We start from the raw sequence: 15361 nt of genomic DNA, 5'->3' as shown, positions 1-15361 counted from the left end.
AGCTCTTTCATTCTGATCTTTGCTGGAAAAGGATCAGTATATATTCAATGCAAGCCTGAAGCCTGACTGAGAAATATATATATTCAAATATTCAATACATATATTCTTATGCAGCAGCTGGATTGCTGGCTGGCTCCCTCCTTTCCAGTTTCCACAACCAAGACTACCCACTAATTAACAATTTAACGTACGTTATATCTATTTCCTTCCTGGGAGGAGTACGTACTGAACACTAACCAAACATTAATCCTACTTGCCAACCCAGTTTTAATAGGCAAAGCAGCAGGTGAACCCCAATGGTTGCCTAATTCAAATTGAACCATTGAAATAAAAATTTTAAAAAAATTACCCCTGATACCTAATACATAGAGAAAGAGAGAGATAGAGACCGAGCGAGAGAGAGAGAGCACTAACTCCACAACTGCAATACAATTAGGAACTAACTAATTCCAAAATGCAAGACAAAAACAAGAAAGCTCACTCATACAACACACAATTCCTTCCTAAAAGCACAATGGCCAAACCAACACTTACAAAGACCTGAACCATATTGCACATAATATTAATTAATGTGGAAGTTAAATGACCACGCACGAACCCCAAACCACCACTCTGCAGCGCAAAATCAGATTCTCCATTTCACAACTCTGCTCGTCTGTCACATTTTTTTCCTATGTCTGTCGGTTCTCATTTGTCAAGCCACCACTGCTACTCCCACCCATGCGGTTTGGTTCCCCGACTCTAGCTGCCAAAGCAAGAACTTCAGGTGACATTTCCCAACTTCCACTTTTCCTTCCCCAACTGGATCGCCGAGGATGTAATCCAGCACGATCCACAGTCTCATCTACTGTAGTCCTTATATCTGGGGAAACTTCACCTAATTCGCCATCCTTTAAATTCAAGCGATCATTGCTGTTAAGTTGCCCTTCATAATGATCAGCCCCAGCACCCATGTCTCCCCACACCGTTTTTCTGCCCATTTCTATGTCCTCCACAGCTTTTCCCATATTCGGACTCATAAAACCCCCACCCCCTGATCGAGGAGGTAGCCCAGGTTCCCTTGGCACCTTTGCCCTGAAATTGTTCTTGGACAGGGGAATGGTGGTGCAAAATATCTCCTTGAAATTATCAACCACTCCTTTGTTGTAGGGGTTGGCACGCCTATCATATCGATATCGAAAATTCTCATACGTAGTCTGTAAAAACAATGCACATAAATATAAGCTTGTGCTCATACTAATAGATGAATCACACAGATAAAGTTCTGTGCTAAAGTGTTGCAACATGTTTAAGATGGGTCTCTCACCTGATTTGTACTGATGAGATATAAATGGAAGGCAGTAAGCCCACCAACAAACCACATTGATATGAAAGTGTAAACTATTAGCACAATAGAGGCTGGAGTTTTTATCAGTGCTCTCCCAATTGTTGTATCCTCAGTTCCCATGATCCTCCTAACATACACCCAGCAGAATGCAAAAACATATATACAAAGAAGGGTCGTGGAGAAGACAAACATGAAGAAGAATCGATAATTTCTCTGCACCAAGATTTAGTGAGGGTTCAGAAACATTTCCCATATATTCAAAATTTCACACATTGAAAGTATCATTTTTCATATATTAAAAATATTGCGTCTATTAAAAAATTCTGGGGGCATGGCCCCCAAACCTTAATGTAGCTCTTCCCATTAATACATGTATGTATGGAAGAATATATGAATGTATGTATGTATATGTGCATGTATATTGTATGTATGTATGTATATACTATATAGTATGAAAGCATGAACACACATGTGTGTGTATGTGTATGTGTATCTGTTTGTATGAGTCAGTATTCATCAGCAGAGCAATCAGTCACATAATTCTAAGGAAAGGATCACATACCAGCCCAATGCACTGCCCAACCCAGGGACAGTGGTGGTCGAATCGTTCTACGCAGTTATTGCATATTGAGCAGTGGGAGCAGCGAGGAGGTCTGTAAAGCATACAAGTATCACAGTACTTGATCTTAACAGGGATTCCATTCACCTCTACTTCCTTGATGCGAGGCAAGCGTAACTGTGGAGTTTGTCCGGCCCCCCCTTCTACATTGCCATCAAAGCATTCTGGCTCCGGAGGGTGTGTGTTACGGGGAATTATACCAGGATCTCTTCCAGAGGTTAGCAGAAGAAGAACTAAATCCTGAAAAAGAACTTGGTGTCAATTTTTCCGCACTGCAAATACTACAACATTTCTATAGTTATGACTATGTACTGAAAGCATGCAGATTCCCGGGGCCAACTCTCAAATCTACTAAAGATGTACCGAAAAACAAATACTAGAATAGATGAATGGTGCCTTTGAAGGCACAATTTTACATACAAGCACTATTAGAACTTGTTACAAAAAACTTACAAACCTAACTGGTTATCATTTACTTCTATAAAGATTCATATGAAGGTAACAAAACTGACAATACCAAAATAGATTCAACAACTTAGAATCAGATTGGAGCCTTTCAAAAGTGGTATAGGTTTTAGAAAGTAAATCCCATACCAACCTACAAACTGTCTCGATAACAATAACCCATAGAAATTACTCTTTAAGTGATACACATCATACACCCAATGAGTGCACATTGACATGCTCCCTGAGAACCAATCACCAAAAAAATCTAGACCAATGCCAGTCATATCTCATTACAAATGCATTCATCCATAACTTACCATGCTCCTCCCTGGTCTCCAACTATAGGTAGTAATTTTTATGTCCAACAAAAAACCAGTTTAACACTGTACTCCCAAAAGAAAGTTATATGCAACTTATCATTGTCATTTGAGCATGCCAAACAGTCCAATACCAACATACTATAACACTTCATTCTAATACATACATATATATATATATATGAAACACAAATAAGTGGTGTGTGAATCAGAGAGAGAGAACTCACATAAACTGTGAATACAACAGCAACAACCATTATCAATACTCCCAAGTGATGAGAAAAATGATCCATCAACTTCTTAGCAACAAAGATGCAGAAAATTGCGACAGGGGCAACAATTAGAAATATGGTCAGCCCCAACGATCTTACATCTGGTCCAAAGATAAACCTCCCCTGAAGAAAAAATATCTGCAGAAAAGCAAAAATAAGAACAATATATATAAGTTGTCTTGTAATTCCATTGATGACTAGTCAAGGTACCGTCCGATAAGCACCATCTGGATTCTAAAAGCGAACAAAGGTTGACCTTCCAATATATGTAAAACATAAGCTCTATATGTTTAGCAATCCATAAACAAATGCCATCTATACTCTAATTCCATATTAATCTACATAAATTTAGTCGTCTTCATGATCATCCTTGCATTGGTCCCAAAAGTACGGGGTCATCCAAATGAATTCTTGCCCTCCATTGTTTTTCTGTTATATGCAATGTCTCCTATTAAATCTACTAATTTGCTTCTATCTTTTCGTATTACTTATAAATTTTTCGCGGGGGCAAAAGAAGAAATTTCATGCCTTGACTGTAACATCTACCCAAAAATAAATATAAGAAAAAAAAACATATCAGCAATGGTGGGTAACAATCACAATAATGTAAAAATAGTAATAATCTAGAAAATATATATATATCATCTGCCTAAAGAGAAAAAACGAAAAAAGAAACAGTAATTTAGGAGGGGGAAAGAAGTAATAAAATGGAATCTTACATTACTGCCTTTCCAATTTTGGTAAACCCGCAAATCGCTGGAGGCGCCGGCGGATCCGGGAGCCGGATCCGATCGCTGAGGAGGAGGCACCACGTACATCTCTGCTCTGCTCAGCGGGCCTTTCAGCTCAATAAGATCCTCGATACAATAATGTCTATTCGCTTATGACTCAGCGGAGAAAAACAAACACCCACAAATCTATAATTAGAAGAAAAGAAGCTGAAGCTCTCTCTCCCTCTCTCTCTCGGGCGGCTAATGGGTCGGGTTCGGGCGACAAGGCATGCGGGTGGGGTTGGAGCAGAAGGGTTTCTTCATTCTTGGGGCTTAGTTTTGGTTCGCACTGAGCAGACGAGGTTCTATCACTGCTGTGTGTCTGTGCTTTACAGGGAGGATCCACTGACGTGGCGCGGTTTGATTGGGAGGAAAGGCTGGGGGATGGACCGGGTGGCTGTGGTGGGTGAACCCAGTCACTCTCTGCCCTTTTTAGTTTTTTCTCAACACAGAATGTGACCAGCCCTTCCTTCTCGTCTGGTTTTCAGCCCCTTTCGTCTGTGTTTTTAATTTTTCCAATCAATTATTCAATTTATCCTCACCAATTATTAGCTTTAATATCTTTTTAAAATTACATTTCTGTGTTTGGTTTGGTGAGCGCAAATTACTTTGCATAAAGAATTTACAAACCCAAGCAAAAACAGATAATAGCTTATAATTCTGACTTTAATTTTATAATAAATTTTGTTACCAACTAGGCAACTATGTCCTTGTATTTAAGCTTTTTAAAAAATAAAAGTTTGTTCGTGTACGGTGTACCAATGCAAATATTATCAGTTTATCACTTTCAGCATTTTCAAATATTCAAATATAAATTCTAGAAATTTATTGGAACTCCAAATGTGAGTCAAACTATTTACAACCTCCAAACTTTCTTTCCATTTATTTCCACACTATAGGCTATAGATAGTTTCAGTTCGATTTTTTTTTTTTAATTTGTATAAGTTTGTTTTTTTTTTTTTTTTTATAAATTTGTTTAAAGTTTGTCTATTAGAGTTTATTAGTGTAAAGTGGTGGGTTTTAAGCTTAGAGCATCTTCAAGAGATTCTTCAAATTTAACTCTTTAAATTCCACTTTGTTGACTTATGTAACAATTTAAAGAATAAAAATTAAAAAGTGAAAATTATTCACTTTAATAGATTCTTCAAATTTAAACAAAATTTAATTTTTATTATGATTATATTAAATTTTAAACATTAAACAACTTTTAAATTAATAATAAATTTGATTTGAAGAGCCTACTTCACTCTTCAAATTTGATTAGTTGATCTTGGGTCTCTATTTTGAAGAGTTCATTTGAAGAGTTTGTTAAAGTACATTTTTGCTATGTGGCACAGCAAATGGAGCATTCAAAATCATTTGAAGAGTTTGTTGGAGATGCTCTTATGGTTTAAGGTTTAGTTCTTAAGTTTTTTATTTTGGTCTATTACTTATGAGATAAACTTTAAATCATAACAATGAACAATATTCTAAGAAAGAAAATAAGTATCAATAAAAAAATAATATTAAGTAAAAGCAACTCAAGAGGTGTAATTGTGTCACAATTTGCATATAAAATTTTTATACAATTACAATTTACAATTGAACTGAAACTATCTAATAGACCTTAGTGGACGGAAAAAAAAACAAAAAAAATAAAAAATAAATAAAATAATGGTTAATAGAGAAATATAATGAGTCTATAAATTTTGGGTTCTATTAGTTTATAAAAATTTCATTACATCTTAGAATTTATAAGATCTGATTTAGCGGACAAAATATAATATTAAATACCAGTAATATCCATAATATTTCTTTTCTTAGCGAGTAGGATATCTATACAATATTTTTTTATATTTGTTTATAAACATTTAAATCAAAGTTTCCATCTAATTCCTCTTAATATTAGTACTTTGTCAAAATTTGTATTTTTAAACCTCCAATATTTCAATAAACGTTGGTTCTTGACATTTAATACTCACAACAACTTTGTTGGCTAATGGGTTCCTTGGTTGCTCTTCACAGTGTATTGGTGGGCTTAATTTACACAAAAAAATAATATTCACCACAATAACGTAAACATTGTCAATGTCGTGAAGTTTTATAGATTAACTTTTTATCTAATTTTGCTAGGCGGAGGATATATTTTTTTATTTTTATTATTTTATGATTTTGTAGGCGGAGTTCCATAGACATTACTCATTATTATAGAACCATAATTATGACAACTATATACTTCACTGGAAAAACGCAAACAAGAATCATTGCCAAATGGACACGCATAAGCTAATTAAAGCTTGATTATAATTTTGAATTAATAACTTTTCGATCAAAAAATTCAAATATTTGGTAAAATTCAATTTGATGCCCATAATTCACTGATGGGATGAAGGACGTAGTTGTTTCATTGTTGTTTATGAAATATTAGATGTAAATTGTAATCCAGTATCCAGTATTAAGTTATTAACCTGTATAAAAAAATCATTGAAAAGAAGAAAATAAAATAAAATCTCGTAAAAATGATGTCATCGTGAAAACTTTGAATATGGTTAGCTGCCGTCTGGCATTTGAAGTGAAGGACAAGAACTATTAAAAGCAAGAAAGACATCTAGTAAACAGTTGTCATGGAGGTAAAGGGCACAACAAGTCAACAACCCACACGTTCGATGCTTGGTTAATTTTTGCTCAATAAATTCCTTGTTTAATTCGGCTATTTTTTTATTAATAATATAATGGAAAAATGGGATTTTATATATAATTTAGAGTCTGGTATCGCATCAGTATAATCCTTAATGCAAATAACATATAATATAAGCTAAGCTCACGTTGTCACACAGCAGTAGTCCACCATCTAATTCCTAAGTGCCATGATGAACCCCTTACTCTTCCTTCCATTTTACAGTCACCCCATGATCAAATGATGGTTGCAGTTGCACCACTTGCACCTGCCCATTTAACACAAAATTTAACTTTGGAATTTGGACAAGCCATGTGTGCCTGGCCTGCAGCTCCCTCAACAATTGCTTAATAAATAATTAAATACTAAGAAAAGCAACAAACTTGTTTTAGATAACATAATCTTGTTTTAGATAACATAATCTAATAAACGAACCTAAATTAAAAAAGCATTAATGCAACAAAAGTGTATAATCTAAGTTATCTAACAAATTACTTAGATTAAGGAACTTATATAAGTCACATCCAACAAAAGTGTCACATTTGCTACTTGGGCTAAAAAGACAAGAGGTAGGGCCAAAAGTTAGAAAATTGTGAAGGGACAAATTCTTGTTACAAGTCCAGTCTAATTGTTAATCAATAATCGATCTGATAGACTAATAAAACTGCCCTCTGATAACTACATTGAATACAATAAGACTGGAATGATGGCTGAAAAATCGTTGTTACTCTTTTTTTATTTTTTATTAAAAAGAATCAATCGGATATTCGGATCTATCCGATTAACAGTTGTCGGGATTAGCAGAATATTAATAAAAGAAAAAGAGTGTCCGAAAAAGAGATGACGTGGGTATTTTATTATCCAGAGAAGGGAGCTTTGGAATACGTGAGTAGTTGATGAAGAGATGTGTCATTGGGGGTTCCATGGTGTAGTGGTTAGCACTCTGGACTTTGAATCCAGCGACCTGGGTTCGACTCCCGGTGGGACCTTCTCTTTTGTTTTATAATTTTTTATAATCTCTTCTGAAACCCAGACATATCTCCTCACTGCCACCAGGTTCTTTTTTAATACAAGCATAGGAAGAGATGCCTCTGGATCACAAAATTGCAATTGGCTTCATGGCTTGGGAGTTTGGTACTAGTTTCTAGTTCAGATTACTTTTTGGACATATCATAAAACTGAGGGATGCAATGTATGCGACTCAGGAAGTTGCTTCTCTCCAAAATAACAAATTCAATATAGTGCCATAGGCAACTTTGGTTTGGTATGCTCAAACATGCTCTTTTCTTTTTCTTTATTGTAACTCGAAAATTCATTGAAAAGAAAAAACGGCCCAACTTGGAGGGAATACGTACAACAGCAAACAGAAATAACTAACAATGATCACTAACTAAACACAAGCCAAAGCATTGAACATAGATAAGAGACAAGTGTTGGTATTACCCTTCAATCTTTCCAACCTTATTAATGTTTGTTCTGAATGGACCTGCTACTGAAGGAAAAAGATATACCAAATGAAGCCACGCTTCTAACCATTGTTTTCAAGGCAAGGATTGGATTGCATGTTTCCAACCAAAGTTAAAAATCCCAAATCTTTTTTTTTTAATGGAAAATCGTCTATACTATGAAAAACTCTACAGGATGGGGGAATAAAAACCCAGGCATGCAGTATAGAATATATAGTTATCTAAAGTGATCAAGACTCTCCTGTGGAGCTTGTCTTCGTTTTTCTCTCCAAGTCTCTCCCCACATCTTGGCCTCTGCAACAGCTCTTTCTCTCTCCAACTCCAACTCCAACTCGTCCCTGTTTAACATTGTTGTTTCATTTGGAGAGTTGTTTATTTGAAGCTTGTTGGTCTCCTTTGGTTTTGGTGCATACGGATGGGATGTCAAGTAATTCAAAGCAAGCACCACTTCCCTCATGGAAGGCCGAGCACTGGCATCTTCTCTGAGACACATAGAAGCCACTTCTAAAGCTTTCCTCAAGATAGACATTGAGAACCGACCTTCAAGCTTTGAATCTGCAAATTGCGCAAGATTCTTCTCTTCTTTCATGAAAGGGCGTGCCTACAAATTCACAAGGAAATAGGATAAGATCGATAAACCATATATAGCAACCAAATTATATATCTACTCGATCAGTTAAGAAACATTTGAGCACATGCATCTGTATAAAATATATATAGAATTACCCACTCAACAAGATGTTTTTCATGACCAAGACTACTATCGATAGCCTTATGTCCAGTAATCAGCTCCAGCAAGACTACCCCGTAACTGTAGATGTCAGACTTTGCTGTCAACTTTCCACTTTTAGCATATTCAGGAGCACAGTAACCATGGGTACCCATGACCCTGGTGGAGACGTGTGATCTATCTTCAGTTGGACCAAATTTTGCAAGCCCAAAATCAGAAAGCTTTGGGTGGAAACCCTCCCCCAATAAAATGTTGGCTGATTTAACATCTCTATATATGACAGGTGGTTCAGCATCATGGTGAAGATATTCTAAGCCCTTGGCTGCACCAGCAGCTATCATCATCCTTGTATTCCAATCAAGTGCCTCCTTACCAGCTGCAACATCTGACAACAATTACAGGGAATCGTCACTTGAAAACTTTATAAATTACAAGATAAATGTAGGTAACATGATTAGCATTGGACATAAATTTTGTCAGAATTAGACTATTATGGGTCGGAAGCGTGTTTAGACCCCATAGATTGAATGGCATTAGAAAGTGTACCATGAAGGTGATCTGCCAAGCACCCTAAGGGCATGTATTCATAGACAAGCAGGCGCTGCTCCCCTTCAGCACAGTAACCAATTAAATTTACAAGGTTAGGGTGGCGCAGAAGAGAAAGCATCAGAACCTCCACCAGAAACTCCTTTTCTCCCTGAGCACCTGTCTGGTCCAGTTTTTTTACAGCTACAAGCTGCCAAAAAAACCACCACTATCACTAAAAGTCTAAAATGATGGGATAAAGATATCACCAGCCTTGTCTGATAACAAGTAGAAAAGAAGTTAGTCAGCCGCTGAAACACTTACTTGACCGGAGCACAATTTCCCTTTGTATACGGCCCCAAATCCACCTTGCCCAATAAAATATTCTGTCCTGAAATTTTTAGTTGCAGTTGCAAGCTCACGGAAGGTGAATGTCTGAGCCTTATTAGTCACATCTTCTGAAGCTGATTATAAGATTCATTAACATCTGTAAGTTCGATAAAGGAAGCAGAACTATCTCAAAGTACAGGGTAATTTGATTCAATGTGTAGAGCATCTTAAATTTAAATTCAGCAAAATACGGAATTTTTCAATAAATAATTGTCATTAGCAGGCTAGCAGCTAAGATTTAATTTTTGATTTTGGTTTTGGATATTCAGTGTTTGGTAGGATTTAAGGACTGGCATTGACTACACTATATATTGCTGAGTTCAAACCTACAATAAGCTAGGCTAGCTTTGTAACTTTTCCATTTTGCAAAAGCTTTCACAGAGCCAGAACTTCTCCAGGGTGGCCATCTTCACTCAAGAATTTTTCTTCCTCATATTCACTTAAGATTTCAGTCAATCAAAATCATCTTCTCATAATCTGAATCTTCATGTTGCTAAAACAACTATAACAATGTAACTTCTCAGGATAAGATGTCATTGATTGAGCACAATAAGAATCATATTGTATCAAAACTGAAAAGAACAACAAGTACCATTGTGGAATTCTAACTACAACATAACTAAATTGTGCAGTTGCTCTGACCAAATGTTTCTCGAGATAAATTTAAATCTGCTTGGCTAGAGCCCTACTCATTCATTCATGCACAAGCCAAAAATATACATCCAATCATTGTTCTGTCAAGCAGAAAGTTGCCATTAGCTATGTTATTGTACTTAATGCACTGTGCCAAAATCACTTATTTTTTCTGTTTCCCTCGTGAAATTCCAGCATGCTAGACAGCCCAATTGAAAAGTTGCAAACCCTTAAGAAGTGTCAATTTAATTTGATATTTTTGCCCACTTGTGCTAGTCCATCTTTTTCACTTTTCATGGTGGATTAAAGCACAAAAGGGTGGAACTTTGGACTTCGATCAAAAAGGATGCCACTTCAATCAGAAACCAGTGGTAAATTAGAAAAAGAAAAAACCCAAATTGAGAAAATAAGAAACATGCACAGAACACACGACAAACTCTATGAGCACGATCCCATTCAGTTATAATATCTGCAATGAGCTAAAATCGAAAAATCTAAGAAAAAGCCAACTAATTAAGACATTATAGCATGACCCAAATCAAAACAACAATAAAATGGAATCATGAGCATTGAGGCTGAAGTGTCTGGACACAACAAGTTTGATGATAGGAAACTCGCAACATTGTTTGGTAAAAGCAAAAACAAAGAATGCCAATAATATCAATATTGTATCGGAAAGTATATGAATGATTATTAACTGACCGGAAGGCAATTGAACGACATCGTCCGAAGGCTTGCATGTTGTGTTAACGTCTTTGTCGCTCTTGAGTTTCTTCCCCTTCCTGAACCCGAAACATGGGCAATAGCCCATTATGCTCCAATGGAAGTGAAAAATGTTTTCTGAAATCCTAAAAGAAAGAAAAGAAAAAAAGAAGCAAAATTAAGCACTCAAAATTTCTTGGTAGTGGGTACACACAACCCTTTGCATACGAACTCGCAATTCCCAAGAAACAACCTACGACGGGATGATGAGTACAGGGTTCTTTTATGGAATCCATGCTGTATCTGACCTTGCCAATATCACACGTTCTCATTCCTTTTTTATTATCAAATCAAATCTTTGGTCAACTTCTTTACTTTTCGTATACATATACTCCCTTTTTTTATGAGGTTATTCTCTTTGGGCCCAAGGACCTCCCTTATAAATCCTTTTTTTTTTTTTTTTGAATTATTATGCTGGATACCATGGCATGGCATAATCTATTTAATTTCTTAGATATTATACCATAATAGGTGCTATCATCCCCGATTTCAGTGGTGTGGGTGGATTCTTTACTTGTTTAATACCATATTATTTTTTTCACACACAATACCATATTTGATATTTCATCAAAAAATAAAGTGCAATACCATATAAGGTTTGGACTTGATCCTACCATACATGGTTGAAGGCCTCCATTTTTTCCTCAAAAAGACCAAGTAAAAAAAAAAAAAAAAACGATCTCAACCTCGTAAATGAATGATGGTGTAATATTACAAAATAGAAAAATTGGTGGATGTGGCAAATAAAATAACGATGCGCTTGCAAGAAGAGAATTTGGGGAATCAGTTCCCACTGCGGTGCGCAACATGCATGAATGAAATGCAGTGTCATTGTCTCAACTATTACAAAATGAATGGAACAGTTTTCACAACATCTTTCCTTGAACTACAAAAGGACTGAAGATGAGTTTCATCAATTGTGCCAAAACCAGATAACTGGATGCCATATTCCGCCAACCTATTGATATCCCTTGTAAGTGGGGATTGCCAAAGACCATCCCACCATGCAGGAGGGAGAAGTGGTGTGAAAGCACATTGATTGGGCTGGTTATGACAACTAAGGGGTCCCGCAAATCTGTTCCAGACGTGTCCCCAGCCAATCTGAAATCTCAAACCTTCTCTCAACAAATCACTTTGAAAGCTGCTTAAGAATGAAAAACTAGAACCGGTTGATTCGTCACCTGAGAAACATAGAACACAATACACTTACAACACTTTTGGCAACAAAATGTTAAAAGTAATGAATGATTCAAATATTCTATGTATGTATGTACCAAGATTGTTTGCTGCAGCCAGTGCTGCAATTAACTGAGCATACGTAGTCCCAACACGCCTGTGAGCCCCAGACACAACAGCATGTTTGGCACGCGATGCAAGAAAGAAGTCCACAAACGCAACCCATCTGGGTGCTGGTCCCCAATCTTTCACTCTAAAATCCAAACTGTGCAATCCTTTACTGCTGTCAGATATATTTCCTTTGAAAAGTTCATAATCAAAATGAATAACCTAAGAAAACCACAATTGAATTAGAGTCAAAAGGATGCAAACTATTTAACTCGTTTAGGTGAAAGAAATTAATTTTGAATTCCTGACTAAGAGTTTAGAAAAGAGCAAAGTTACATAGAGTTCTATGATGTGTGGCCAAAAATAGGAGATGCACACAGGTGATACTATTATAATTTCACGAATGATACATTTCTGGTTATGCAATGACTTGGAACATTCCGCACATCAAGAAAATTACCTCTGCAAATTTACTTATATTTTCTGTAATACTCTTTACAAGAGAGGGAGTATCTGACACTATGACCACCTTGGTTCTTGAGGCCTTGCCAAGATTGTGCATGGCCTTTCTGATGCAGTTCAATGCTGCCTGTGCAGCTCTCCCAGACCTGAAAATGAAATACATAAGGAAAAAACCTGCATCATTAATTGAATTCCTAGGTGAATGTGTGACGTTTGTGTGTGAGAGAGAGAGAGCTTTCTGATATGTGTTCATATTTGTAATGAAATGGATGCAATTATCAAGCAAATCCAATGGTATTTTTTAACTGCCAACTTCAGTAAAAATTTTCAACTTTCCACTAAACTGCACCCATTTCTGTAATTTCATTGCACTGGTAGAAATGAACAATTAATAGAAACAGAAAACCATGAAGACGCCTTACCTCACCAATGTTATAATTTTTAATCCAAAATTTACCCAATAAAGGAACGAACTAAATGGTTGGTTACAATACCTATTCATGAGCATTCGCATGTGCAGTGAAATATCAGGATCCACTCCCCCGAGAACCCAATTGACAGCTTCCTCAACATCCTCAGAAGGAGATATAAGCACTCTCATCAGCTCCCCAAACACATTAGGACGAGAATGGAGAAGCTCTGGCTTTCCAAATAAATTAGAAGCAGCATTTCTCATCTCAGGGTGTATATTCTTCAAAAAGAACTGGGATGCCACAGCATCATTTGTACCTTGGAACCTGCAGTACTAAGGTTAATGATCATGTGATGATACATGAGGGTGAGTTATGGGCTAAATCTCAAAAAGTTTCTCACTTTACCATATAATAGGTTGCTTCCAATTCCTCCAGTTGCTACAGAGGACATTTGTCTTTCTTGGCTTCTCAAAGTCATCAGTCCTCATGATCAGTTGCCTTCCATACTTCTTCCCACATTTATTAAGTCTCCACAGATGCTTAATTTCTTTCATGGTAAATGAAAGGTTGGAATAAGAAATGTAATCCCCAAAAGGGAATTTTCCCCTGAAATAAGCAAATGTTGATGTGAGCACAAGCAAAAGCATATATTGCTGCAACTTAATAATTGTGACTCCACTTGTGTCTGGGACCCCAGTATTAGGTTCTATTAGGCTAAACCATTGAAAGAGTTACAAAAAACACATGCAAGGGATGTGCCTTTTTTGAGCCTATTGTATGAATAACAATCCATTAAAATGACTAGAGTGTAAAAAATTAATGAGCCTTTTTGGTTCCCATAACCGCACCGCTTCTGGCTCTGGGGCATGCTTATTATAAACATTAATTTTTTATTTATTTGGGTCTGAATGGTATTACAAACATTCAAAGGAAGCACTATACAATATAATGATATGATTTAAGGGTAAGCAACGAGAGTGGAATTTTCTAACAACAGAGGTTACTGCAGGAATAAAATTACTAAATACATAAAAGAAAGGCTTGAGAAAGAACCAATATGCCTGGTTTGCCCAATGATGAGGGACCGGTTTAACATTACACTCAATGCTGCACCACTCAAGATTTTGTACATTTCATTCCCGAAACCTGCTTCTGATGCTTTGCCCATCACAAAGCCATGCTGACAGAACTGCTCGGGAGGAAGATTTCGGACCCTAAAAGCACCTGAAAGTGGACCAGCTATATGAGCTTCCATCTCTCAAAAGTTATTAAAAGAATCACAAGTTCCACACTCAAAAATTAGCAACTTGAGTGGAACATATTAGCAGCAATAAGTACATAATTTGAAAGATGGACTGAAAGAATTTAATCCTAATTTTTATGCAAATGGCAATTGAAAGTTATGTCCTCGACCAATTACAACACCTAAATGTAAAACCTTAAAGAAGCTGTGAAAATGACCAACACTGAAGTAATCACTGCAATGCTTGTGACTGTAATGAATCAGCTAGCATGTATGTTGTTTCTTATACAAGATTACTACTGCAAGACTAGACTATAGCTAACAATAAAAACTAAAAATGAGCAAAAATGGAGAGTACCATTCAAGGCAAAGTGGTGGTGAATAAATTCCCTCACTTTGAAACTTTGGTTCCAAAAGCCTCCGTTGAAGTCCTTTCCCATCTCTTCCACCGTAGCACACGACGAGGTCGATTTGCTCTTACTCTGACTCTGAGGCTTGGAACGAAGCCCAACTGTGACTCCACCACCCGCATTTTCAATTTGAATAGGGAAATAAGTGCTCGTTGGAAGATCAAGCAGTAAAATCCCCAGGAAAGCAAATATTGCACACACTATGAGAATTGAGCCTACAGAAACCCGTCTTCTTCTCCATGTGAGACTGAGAGTGCTCATCTTTTCCTTGTTTTCAATTGTGTCTGTTATTGGATATGGGATCTGAAGGCACAGAGTACAGATCTCCTGCCGACTGAACTGAACCGAAGTGAAACAGAGTTGAGTGGATTTGGGTTGGGCCGGATTATTCTCGGTTCCAATCCAGCCCAGTTTGTTTGAGTCGGTGGCCCACTACTAATAGAAAGGACTAGAAGACGTGGCGAGCACAGAAAGATGGTTGGGAGGAAGGGCGGTCAACGGTCAAAGCATTCCAATCAACTACCCAACAAAGAAACGCCCAAAGCAATTGTAGCTCCAGAAAATATTACGTCCGTACATTCCCCTTGCCACCCTCTCGATCCCTCGCGGCCTTTACAACGACCATTTTAATCCCT

General features: G+C 36.8%; 3 protein-coding genes and 1 non-coding gene across 4 annotated transcripts; 1 reads left to right on the top strand and 3 right to left on the bottom strand.

The window, feature by feature from the left end:
- Positions 1–394: 394 nt before the first annotated feature.
- On the bottom strand, positions 395–4247 carry LOC147288978 (DHHC-type zinc finger family protein). The gene is made up of 5 exons (XM_086239470.1): positions 3702–4247; positions 2938–3120; positions 1890–2186; positions 1307–1540; positions 395–1196 (listed from the first exon to the last, which is right to left on the bottom strand). The coding sequence occupies exons 1-5, from the start codon at positions 3798–3800 to the stop codon at positions 672–674; spliced, it is 1338 nt and encodes a 445-aa protein (XP_086095596.1). The 5' UTR covers positions 3801–4247; the 3' UTR covers positions 395–671.
- A 3078-nt stretch (positions 4248–7325) lies between these two features.
- TRNAQ-UUG (transfer RNA glutamine (anticodon UUG)) lies at positions 7326–7397 on the top strand. The gene has a single exon. It is a non-coding gene; the product is annotated as a tRNA-Gln (tRNA).
- A 664-nt stretch (positions 7398–8061) lies between these two features.
- CDG1 (Protein kinase superfamily protein) lies at positions 8062–11162 on the bottom strand. The gene is made up of 6 exons (XM_086238978.1): positions 11108–11162; positions 10855–11000; positions 9454–9593; positions 9151–9340; positions 8601–8989; positions 8062–8475 (listed from the first exon to the last, which is right to left on the bottom strand). Exons 2-6 carry the CDS (start codon positions 10961–10963, stop codon positions 8092–8094), a joined length of 1212 nt encoding a protein of 403 aa, XP_086095104.1. The 5' UTR covers positions 10964–11000; positions 11108–11162; the 3' UTR covers positions 8062–8091.
- Positions 11163–11606: 444 nt separating this feature from the next.
- On the bottom strand, positions 11607–15085 carry LOC147288975 (uncharacterized). The gene is made up of 7 exons (XM_086238977.1): positions 14675–15085; positions 14135–14297; positions 13479–13679; positions 13155–13397; positions 12659–12806; positions 12189–12420; positions 11607–12095 (listed from the first exon to the last, which is right to left on the bottom strand). Exons 1-7 carry the CDS (start codon positions 14985–14987, stop codon positions 11758–11760), a joined length of 1638 nt encoding a protein of 545 aa, XP_086095103.1. The 5' UTR covers positions 14988–15085; the 3' UTR covers positions 11607–11757.
- Between the last annotated feature and the right edge of the window lie 276 nt (positions 15086–15361).

The sequence above is a fragment of the Dryas octopetala genome, chromosome 4, assembly GCF_963921425.1.
Source record: "Dryas octopetala chromosome 4, drDryOcto1.1, whole genome shotgun sequence".
Lineage (NCBI taxonomy): Eukaryota > Viridiplantae > Streptophyta > Magnoliopsida > Rosales > Rosaceae > Dryas > Dryas octopetala.
This window is presented reverse-complemented; position numbering and strand designations above follow the sequence as displayed.

Bases quoted from the DNA above. Each gene is read 5' to 3' on its own strand.
- LOC147288975 (XM_086238977.1), bottom strand. From the start codon at position 14,987: ATGAGCACTCTCAGTCTCACATGGAGAAGAAGACGGGTTTCTGTAGGC. The intron at 14,298-14,674 runs GTACTCTCCATT...GTCCACTTTCAG, and splicing joins CCACCACTTTGCCTTGAATG to GTGCTTTTAGGGTCCGAAAT. The intron at 13,680-14,134 runs GCATATTGGTTC...TGCTTATTTCAG, and splicing joins CTCATCATTGGGCAAACCAG to GGGAAAATTCCCTTTTGGGG.
- CDG1 (XM_086238978.1), bottom strand. From the start codon at position 10,963: ATGGGCTATTGCCCATGTTTCGGGTTCAGGAAGGGGAAGAAACTCAAG. The intron at 9,594-10,854 runs GTCAGTTAATAA...TCTTATAATCAG, and splicing joins TGTCGTTCAATTGCCTTCCG to CTTCAGAAGATGTGACTAAT. The intron at 9,341-9,453 runs GTAAGTGTTTCA...TTTTTTTGGCAG, and splicing joins GGAAATTGTGCTCCGGTCAA to CTTGTAGCTGTAAAAAAACT.
- LOC147288978 (XM_086239470.1), bottom strand. From the start codon at position 3,800: ATGTACGTGGTGCCTCCTCCTCAGCGATCGGATCCGGCTCCCGGATCC. The intron at 3,121-3,701 runs GTAAGATTCCAT...GCTTTTCTGCAG, and splicing joins AAAATTGGAAAGGCAGTAAT to ATATTTTTTCTTCAGGGGAG. The intron at 1,197-1,306 runs GTGAGAGACCCA...TTGTTTTTACAG, and splicing joins ATCTCATCAGTACAAATCAG to ACTACGTATGAGAATTTTCG.